Here is a 10,649-nt window from a genome sequence, read left to right on the forward strand (position 1 = left end):
CTCAGACGGTCCTGTCTGCAATTCAAGCGCTAAAAAGAAACAGAACAGACCCAAAATCCTGTCCCATTAGCCCCTATTTCCCAATCCTGACTGAGTGCAGAAATCAAGGGAACCTGTTGTCAACAGAGATTCCTGGGCACCATCCCAGATGGTGCTAGTGGTGAAGAACACCCGCCTGCCAATGCAGAAGACAAGAGACACGGATTCGATCCCGGCGTTGGGAAGATCTCCTGGAGGAGGGCGCGGCAACCCACTCCAGTATTCTTGCCTGGAGAATCCCATGGACAGAGGAGCCGGGCAGGCGAGTCCACAGGGTCACAGAGAGTCAGACCTGACTGAGCGACTGAACACACATGCATCCCTGAACGACTGAGTTACAACTTCCAGGCCAGAAGCCTGGGAATGTTTAACAAGCGACTCAGGTGGTTCTTAGCAAGTAAATTTGAGGACTTAAATGCCACATAAAGCTAAAGCCAGAGGGGACAGACCTTTCAATCGAGCAAGAATAAGGGAGCACCGCGAGAATCTGACCCGTCACCCACTTCCCTCTAGAGGGCGACTTACCAGTCACATGCTGCCTCCATGTGGAGGTCGAATAACACAGACTGGAACTGGAGATGCTAGGTGAGACTTTTGACACCCACCACCATCAGGAACTGCTTCTCCAGTGCATGCATAAAACAGCTGCTCCAGCCCTGGCTTCTGCAAGGCCACACCTGGAGCACAATTCGGATTATCTGCCCCCTCCCTCCCCTCCCTCCCCTCCCCTCTCCTACCCTCCCCTCTCTCCTTTTCCCTCCCTCCCCGCCCAAAATCCAATCAGGTACGGGCCTTGGCGTTTTGAATTCACAAGTGATTCTGATGCAAAGCCTACGTGGGAATTAAGCTTATCAAGAGCAAAAGACAAAAATGAGAAGCTCCATGTCTACAAACTGGCCAAATTCAAAGTGCATGTGTGGCTGAAGGTCAAACCAGACAAGGGCAAGGTTCCAGAGCAGGGCCCCCTCCCCCCACCCACCAGTGCCTCAAACTACCACCAGGGCCATCACTTCCCGGATACAATTTAACTTGAATCTTTTCACTTAGAAGTATGGCCTTACGGCCTTTTGAAAAGCAATGTGACTCTTCATCAGTCACACCAGTGATTTTCACCTTCTGGTTTCTTAGTAAGTTTAAGGTAAACAGAACACAGAATCATTCTATGTTTTCAATCACCTATATACACTTTCCGCTTACCCGTCTATAATAATTCATCCTGGAGCCAAACTGCCAGTGCCTGAATCCAAGTCTATGCTGTCCTCGCCCTTGTGCCTCAGTTTTCTCGTCTACAGAAGAGGAGTGATGATCACGCCTACCTCACAGACACAGTGTGAGGACAGACAGATCAGATGAACACACACCAAGGATTTGGAACAAGCTGCAGGCTCACAGCAGTCACTATCTCAGCAATCACTGAGCCTCTCCAGAATAAGTCAACACAGGTTTCAATGAAACATCTCTCAACAATCAGATCTACTGGTTTGATATTTAACCTAAGTGTAACACTGTAAGCAGAACCAGCAAAAACGAATCTGAGAAGTAATTACAAACCCTCTAGCTCAGTATACAACCCAACTGAAGGAATGGGATGACACGGTTAGTATAAAAAAGCTCAGCAGGACGCAGGACCACCCACAGAAATTCAAAGGCAAGCTCTGGGGACGGCTGACCTGGGAAAGCTAGCGGAAGGAGGTCACTAGCGATCCTGCTACACTAACCTTCGCGCTAAATAAAATATACATTTACAAAACTCCTTAAAACAGCGCCTGGCACAGCAAGCACGCCATAAAATGTGAATCGACTCTGGTATTTTCTTAGAAAATGTTCACCGCATATGTTATTTTCCTTCAAGATAAAAATCCAAAATCAAAGATTACCAACCATGGCTGGACTGAGAAATCACTCATATATATGCAATACATTGAGGTTTCTTTTTATATCCTACTCTCTTATTCCGTTTTTAATGCTGGTTACAATTCACAATCCACCAATGGATGACAAATATCACCGTAAGTAACTGCTTCACAGGACAACCCAGGGCAACTACTCCAGCCCTAAACTACCTTTTCTCAGCTGGGGGAGGGAAGGAATTCTGAATGGAATGTAACTGCATTCAAAGTCAATTATAGAATCCAAACTTTTAGAGGTCTCTAAAAGGGTCTCGAGAGTTCCTTGGACTGCAAGATCAAACCAGTCAATCCTAAAGGAAATCAACCCTGACTATTCACTGGAAGGACTGATGCTGAAGCTCCAACACTTTGGCCATCTGATATAAAGAGCCAACTCATTGGAAAAGGCCCTGATGCTGAGAGAGATTGAGAGCAGGAGGAGAAGGGGGACGACAGAGGATGAGATGGCTGGATGGCAAGCTCCGGGAAGCATAGCGTGCTGCAGCCCACGGGGTCACAAGGAGGAGGACACGACTGAGCAACTGAACAAGAAGGTTTAAGAAGACAATCACAGTAAGGAAGAGAGAGCAAGAGTTTAAAGCAATTGGGAGGCAAGGGGGAAAAAAAAAACCAGTATAAACAAGTTTAAAGGTACACTACAGTAGGATCTGGCATGCCATTGAACGGAAATCTTCCCTCTTTTCCATACACCACCTCCTTATGAGCACCCCAGCCCCACTGCTTCCAAACCAACTGCCAGGTGCCCTAGAAGGGAGCTGAGAAACCGAGACAGGTGCCAAGCGCTCCGTCGGGAGATCTACAACACGCGCGGAAACGTCAATGTACGGGAACAAGGCAAGTATGAAACACATGCAGAGCCTTTAAAACCAAATCCCCAGGGGCTGGGCTGGACACTGGTGTTTTTAGAAGCTCTCCAAGGTCACAAACCAACCAACCAAAAAAAAAAAAAAACAGAACTCAACAGATTCATAGACCAAAAGTAAAGGAAACAAAGGAAGTAGTGGAAACCCAAACACAAATCACGAGACGACAGGTCTAACAGAATAAACGGGACACTACGAATTACATTACATGAAACAAATGCCACTACAGGGAAGACTGATGGGTAAAAGCAACCTAGAGCCAACTCGGTATTTGTTGTAAATATTAGAGCAGTTACGTTCATAGCCAAACAGCACTGCACCTTGGTATGAATCATTCCCTCTGGTACAGCCTGAGGTGGAAATGAGGCAGAGGGTGAACGAGGGCGATGACTGCCAGCCCTGGGAGGAGGAAACAAGGCCTCCACTCACAGTGACTGCCAGCAGGACTATGACTCAACACAAGCTGGGCCAGTCCAGAGAGCCACACGCTCCCTTCAGAAGGCTGGGCAGAAAAATTCTAGGATTACCAACAAAATACACCCAAGGTTTCAACTAACTAAAATCACCTCAACTGGCCTAAACTGACTCCTGTGGGAGGCCTGGCCACCAGTCTCAGGGGCAACCTGGCTCTTAAAGAGGAACTTAGAAACTACTGAAAAAGAAAGATGAAACATGAAGAATAAAGTGTTACTCGTAGCTTGCAGTTATTGAGTACTTTCAACCTGACAGTGTCTCTGCTAAGCACTTTATAAGCATTACATAATTTAATCTTCATAACCCAATGAAGACTGTAATTATCCACTTTTTTTTTGGCTGCACTGCAAGGCATGTGGGATCTTAGTTCCCTGACCAGAAACTGAACTCACATCCCCAGCAGCGGAATTGAGCCTTAACCACTGGACCACCAGGAAGGTCCCATATCCACACTTTAAAAATCAGAGAATTCCAGCAATGTACTTCACTGGCCTAAACTGAGAAAAGTTGTCTGTACTAAAGTAAACGCTGCACCATGCCTGTGCGCTCTGTCGTGTCCGACTCTTTGTGATCCTATGGGCTATAACCCACCAGGCTCCTCTGTCCAGGGGGTTCTCCAGGCAAGAATACTGGAGCAGGTTACCATTTCCTCCTCCAGGGAATCTTCCCAACCCAGGGATCCAACCTGCATCTCTCTGTGTCTCCTGCATTGGCAGGCGGGTTCTTTACCACTAGTGCCACCCGGGAACCTAAGTGCTGCACTAGTGCCCATCACTGTACACACCTCTCGCCAGGCCAGGCAGAGAAGGAACAGCTAAAGAACTTCACAAGTTACAAAATGACTCGTTAGAACTGAATCATAAGTATAAAATCAGAACTGTCATTACAAAGATGCCTTATCACTCTTCTGCAACATTCTCCTCATAAAGAGGAGACCTCCCCCTAGACTGTGGGGTCTCTCCAAAGTTATCACTAAAATAACAAAAAAGGTGACCTTAGCCAAACATCTTAACATAATGCTGTACATCAATTGTATTTCAAAAATAAAGTAAATGACAGAAATAGACATGAGATTTGAGAACCAGAGGCAGGGCTTGGGAATGGTTCACGGGGAGGGGAGTGAGACTGGGGGGAGAGGGAGTTAGATGAAGGGAGATAAAACATATAAACTTCCAGTTATAAAACAAATATAAAATATGTGCTCCAACACTGCTAAATCACTGATAACAAACATACAACACTCACTGGCACTTACTGAAATGTGTCAACTTTTGTTGTTTCGACTTTATACTAAACTAGTAACACTAAAGTTCCAAAGAGGTAACAGGCAATTTTGGTGAGGTATGAATTTGAATTCAATGTCCAGTCAGGCTGAAATGCAGGAGGGAAGTAGTCAGCTACAGTAACAAACACCAGCATAAGTAAGGCAACACAGTTGTTTTTAATTGTATACAAAATAACTCTTGAGTGATTTTAAACAAAAAAAAAGTTTCTTCTCTAAAGGAAACCTCTTCAAGAATTCCAACCAAGTTTTAAGGCACCCCCCCCCAACAAAATTTTAAAAAAACCCTTAAAAAATTGATGCTCTGATCCAGAATACAATTACCAGATGTCAGAGCAATCACTTAATATTTATGTCAGGAACAAGCTGGCTGTGCTACATTTTATGTGTGAAAGGACAGGAGTCTAGAAATAGGTGGTTTTAGGAGGCATATCTCACAATTGTCAGGGGTTTAACTGCATATGGAAGGATGTCAGTCAACCAATTATAAAATCTGTGAGTTTCACATACTGTCCAGTAAAATGCAACTGAACTTCCAGATTCACCTCTCAAAAAATAACTTGCTAAAAATTTTATAAGCTCCTCATCAAACAGTCTGCCCACCTTCGTGCAATTGCTTAACCTTTACAAAAGATGTTACACTCCAAAAAGCCAAATGTCAAACAGAAACTGCAGGTTTTCAAAACAAGAATCCAAAAGAAAGAAAAAAGATAAACTAGCACTTTTCTTGCCATATTCATGACATTATGCACACAGGAGGAAAATCCATAGAAGGCTCAATTTATAAACAGACCTAATACTCCGCTTCTTCAATAAGTTAATTGGCTCCAAGTAGCATGCAAATAGTTCAGAGAGATTAAGGATGTTATCATAATATTCATTTTAATTCACACAGTAATATCTATGACATCTACTACAGAGCAGTTTACATCCTAGAACACAACCACAGTGTTATTCTCTTTTAATTTAGGGCATTTAGCAAATAAAATTTTAATGTAACCAGAATTCAATCACAAAATGTAAGAACAAACCTTTCTTCTTGCTTTATATTCACCTTAAGTTGCTAATATGTTAATGATCTTCAAATTCTAAGTACTGTCCCTAAGGCTGTTAAAATTTTCATCATATATATTTAAGCATATAACTGAAAAATCATTTACAGAATATTTGATGAACAAGTTTTTAAAACAAACTGAAAACCCAATTTCACCTAAAAGTTTCAAAAAAGAATTCCTCCTGAAGAACCAACACTATGCAAACCTACAAAACCAGTTAATAATGTAGTGAATTTTACTCTACAAACTTGATACAGAAAACATTCACGATACGCCCAGAGAAACATTTCTACCTGCATTCAGGAATTCCACATCTCTTTGGAAGTATCGTATTTTACTCCATAAAAAAAATCTTAAACTATTGCCAACAATCTGACTGATATTGTACTGACTGTTAAAACACCCCCCCAAAAGCTTGGGGGAAAAAAACTATTCACCGGGGTACGGTTACAGTACTGATTACAGACCAATACTGCCTTTCCTTTGTGCTTAAGTTCATTACTTGTGACCAAATTATAAAGTCATGGTTGGTAAGCTATGATTATTTTTTTAACCAGAAACCTTGCAAGGGTTGCTAAACAAGGCAGACCATGAGCATCATTGTAATATTTTAACAAGTTTACCAGGACTGAACTAAAATTTCCAGAACGGGGAAACTTTCCTAAGATTTTACCAAGGAGTTCCACTATTGCGCATGCTTCGTGAGTCACTATTCTTTAGCAAGTGCTGTAACACTTATAAAGACTTTTGTCTCCTAACACTTCCTTATAGTAATGAATGGCTATTGCTGTATTCGTTTGTTAACCTGATATTAGTAAACTAACAGTTACTAAGAAGATGAAAATCTCTTGCTATTTTCTACCTAATTATCCCTTAAAAATAAATCACTTTGCACATACTGACCTGAGTTTTTCTCCATCAAATGTCAACTGAGAAAATGTTTGGTACCAAGTAAAAATGCACGGGGACAAGTTCAAATAATCTTCCCTTTGTTTATGAGCCATGTCTTAAACAACAGCTGTAACACCATTAACAACTTTCAATTAAAATAAAAATATCTCTTAACAGTGAAACGCTTTTGGTCAATGGTCAGAAACTCACTAATCTTCACAGGAAACACACACACCAAAAAAAAAAAAGAACCGTCTAGGATATGAGAAAGGAAAACGAAAATTGTAAAAAAAAAAAAAAAAAAAGGCAGCTTTTCGACTTGAAGTTTTCCGATTACTGCCCTTCACTTTCTCCATAAGCAGAGGCCGCTTCTAAAACAGTAAAACCCTTCCTAGGGTTGGGCAAAGAACACCCGCCACAGGGTGGAGACGGCCACAGACAGGGCGGAGGACGCCGCCGAGAAAGGCCGCCCACCGGAAAGTCCAGGCCAGCGTCCCTGCCCCTCCCCCTCCCCCCTCCCCGTGCCCCTCAGCTGGCGGCCGGTTCCGCGAAAAAGAACGACCCAGGCTGCGCACGCAACCTAACGTCATTGCGTACGCTCCTCCCTGTGGCGAGGGGCCTGACGTCACGGGGCGGAGCCTGCCCGAAGGCCGCCGCTGTTGACCCGCTGTTGCCAGGCGCGCGCACAGCCAATCAGCAGTCGGCGCCGGCGCCGGCCGGCCTTTGAACTCCGCACGGCAACTTCCTGCTGTTTGGCGAGTACACAGTGCAATGCAGTATGTCTGTCAGCGCTGCGGCACAAAGGAACAGCCATTTTGTGACTGAGCTGGACCTGCACCAAGATGCCAGGGGCTCAGAGCTGCTGCCTGCACTAACTACCAAGCTGCCCTTTATTTCAGTGCCAAAGAACGAAAAGGAGGGAAAGGGGCAGATGTTTTGGTAATTCAGGTTTCAATTTGCTTTATTTTTCAGTCTTCTCAAAAATATCCCGACTCTTAAGAATTATCAGCATCATAAAATGGCTGCCACTTAAAAAACTCCCTGTTCCAGTTCACAAGCAACTGCATTATGCCAATTCCTAACCATCACCAGCCTTTTAAGACTGACAACTAAAAGGTTGATTTAAAAAGCAGATTTTGCCCGCAGCTCAGCTTATCAAAATAAATCTGGTTCAAAGGCAGAGGGTTTGGAGATAAATTTTAATAAACTTTTATGATAAAATCAAAACGCAGCGTCCCAGAACACAGAGCTCTTTGTGTGCACACTTCCACTCGCTTTCCCTTCTCTTCCCATTATTTGCTATTACTGAAGTCACCCCAACTCCGAATTCTTTTTAGGTAAGTGTGTGAGCCTCATTTCTCAGTCCATCCCTAAAACTTTGTTTCAAATACTTAAAACTTACAGATACCAAATCAAACATTTTTGAAAGTGAACTTTTAACCTTCAAAAACCATGACATACAACGTGTAACATTATACTTACGCATTAACTTCAAAAGAGTAACAAACTTACATAATGACTATTAAGTATTGCCATTATTTCCTAAAACAGGAAAATACCAGATCTACCCAAACTTACACTCAACTCTCTCAGGTCCTAAAGTACTTTCACAGACCAAAAAGTTACTTGGCCTGCAAACTCCTCCCTTCCTGTCTGATGGCTCAGGCTGCGGACGTGCTTTCTCTAATATTCCCCAAACACCAGACTTTGTGCCATTGAAACTAGGTCCTTATGGAGAAATTCTGAAGCATTCAGGAACCAAGTACTAGCTATGGTAAGTCATAGTTTTAACTCACTTAAAAATACTAGCTATAGTAACAGTCATAGTTTTAGCTCACTTAAAAATAACAATTTACTACAATAAAACATCACTAACATTCTCTTAGCTTTACAATTTTTAAAGGAAGTGATGTCATAATTATGTACATGTATTAGTATGCAATTTAGGGGGAACAGTAATTTAAAACTCCATCTTCTTTTCAAAGTGTCTGAACTATTTCACACTCATCAGGTGTATGAATCAAAATACACTTGACAACACATTCAAAAGTATAGTGCATGCTTCTAGTTAAGCTGCAACCCCATAACCAGAAGACAAATGCATAGCAACTTGCATGTTTTCCAGGTCAGAGTCAATCATTAAAAGAAAGAATAACAAAACCACTTAATTTTTTTAAATTAGAAAGCAGAGTCTGATCAATGACGTTAACCACAAACCTTGCATGAGAAAGCCAAAACCCATGTGAGATATGCAAATCATACACTCAAGGGAGTACCAATTTTAGGTATTGAATCTTTAATAATTTGTCAAAGATTCCTGGGGATTCCTATTTCTTCAAGTCATCACTTTTCAGAAAAATCAGTTTAGAATCAGTAGTTTTCTGTCCTAAATCTAGCCTAGATAATTACACGGGTAATTCAGTTTCAAAGACAGCAATCCAAACTATGTGACAACTCAATTTGCAAACGAATTTGGAAAGGTATTTTTCAAAGCAAGGGTGAAAATATTTTAAGTCTTATAAAACAAATAAGAATTCAACATTAGAAATAAACCATGTCCAAAACTTTCAAATCACTAACCTAGTAATACATATTGTTTATAAAAAATTATAAAAGTAAAAGCAAACTGGGGAGGGAAAAAATTCATATAAACCAATCAAATTCTTGTTAAATGCATTAATTTAAAATTTGTAATGTGACAGCTCATAGAACACACATCAAGAAATATATTCATACATACTTTGTAAAATTAATATACAGATCATACAACAAAACATCTCAGAGGCTTTTCATACAACAAAATATCTTAGAGGCTTTATTACTTAGTCACTAATACGGTGAACTCCAACAAATGTGAAACAAATCATGATTTGAACAAACAGTAACATTTGTAAGCTTCAGAAGATAAAGCATTCCAGACGACTCTGTCGAAATAAATCAATAAATTTAAAGCAGCTACAACTAAAATGTGAGGTTAAAACACTACATCTACCAACCAGAGAAAATTGTCTTAATATAAGCATACAAATGCAAGCCTTAAAGTATTTTAAGTATAAAATAAACAATTAGAATCACAGTAACACACACAAAACAGAAGCATATTAATCGTATTCCAAGATTTCTGTGATCACAGGTTTGATTTCATAAATGCAGGAACTGTAACCATCGAGTGTAAAGGTTTTGATTAAATCTTATCAAAATTTCCTAAAATGTCAACAGTATCAAAAGAAACATAGAGTCAAATAAAAATATAAACTGAGAGGCATCAGTCAAAGGGTCCTTTTTGCAATTTCATTTTAAAATGTACATTTTTTCATTCATGTAACTTTCTCAAATGTCTATTTACTATAATTTACTACCACAAGGCTCCTCTATGGCCTTCAGTTACTAGTTTGGGTATCCTAGATTCTTCAAAGAAAAAATTTGCCTTGTATGTAAAATGGTGCAATGCAGCAATGGCTAAACCGACAAGGTCATTTTCCCACAGCATGAAAACCTAAAAACTGAAATTTACTGTCAAAAAACCTGTGGTTTGCAGGAAAGGCCCCCTTGAATAAAGGTACCTTACCTTTTGACTGCTGTAAGAGGCCTTAAGTCACAACTTAACTTTCATAAATTGCTACCAAAAAATTAGGGTGTGGCATATTAGCAATCTCAAGGTCACGCTTTAAAAAACGAACTCAAATTAGTAAAATATTTAAAATAAAACAGACAGCTATCCTTGTCTGTCAAGGTAAACAATGTAAGCTGAGGTTTCCCCAAAAAAAAAGAAAAAAGGAAGAAAGTTGATAGCTCATACCTCGATGCATTGCTGTGTAGCGAACTGTCCTCCTCTTGGCTTTTGTCCTTATTTCTCATCATCTTTTAATTCTTAAATATTAAGGGGGAGGGGGAATCTGTGTTTGCTTTGAAGTCCTGTGCCCACGTATTTACTGTCAAAAGTTGAAAGAAAGGTAAGGTCCCAGCTTCTATCGATGGCTTTTATTATCAGGAACAAAGTCCTGACTATGTAACGATATTGTTATAACACAACGGCGGTAAGCACCAAAAAACAAAATATTTCTATTTTTTCCTTTAAAAAAAAAAAAGATAAACCGAACAGAGGGAATCATCATCACTATCAATAAGGAAAGTT

General features: G+C 40.7%; 1 protein-coding gene across 5 annotated transcripts in view; it reads right to left on the minus strand.

Moving 5' to 3' along the window:
• CHD2 (chromodomain helicase DNA binding protein 2) overlaps positions 1–10,649 on the minus strand; it is a 111,912-nt gene that overhangs the window by 100,561 nt on the left and 702 nt on the right. For 2 of the 5 annotated variants that reach the window (XM_020872699.2, XM_020872743.2), the window contains exon 1: positions 6,527–6,793. In XM_020872699.2, the coding sequence (XP_020728358.2) occupies positions 6,527–6,627 (101 nt within the window). In that variant the 5' untranslated portion in view covers positions 6,628–6,793. Of the gene's footprint in view, positions 1–564; positions 600–6,526; positions 6,794–10,313; positions 10,447–10,649 lie in introns of those variants that run through there. The other 3 variants (XM_020872709.2, XM_020872729.2, XM_020872717.2) reach the window with 3 other exon arrangements.

This window comes from Odocoileus virginianus, chromosome 16 (assembly GCF_023699985.2).
Source record: "Odocoileus virginianus isolate 20LAN1187 ecotype Illinois chromosome 16, Ovbor_1.2, whole genome shotgun sequence".
Classification (NCBI taxonomy): Eukaryota; Metazoa; Chordata; class Mammalia; order Artiodactyla; family Cervidae; genus Odocoileus; species Odocoileus virginianus.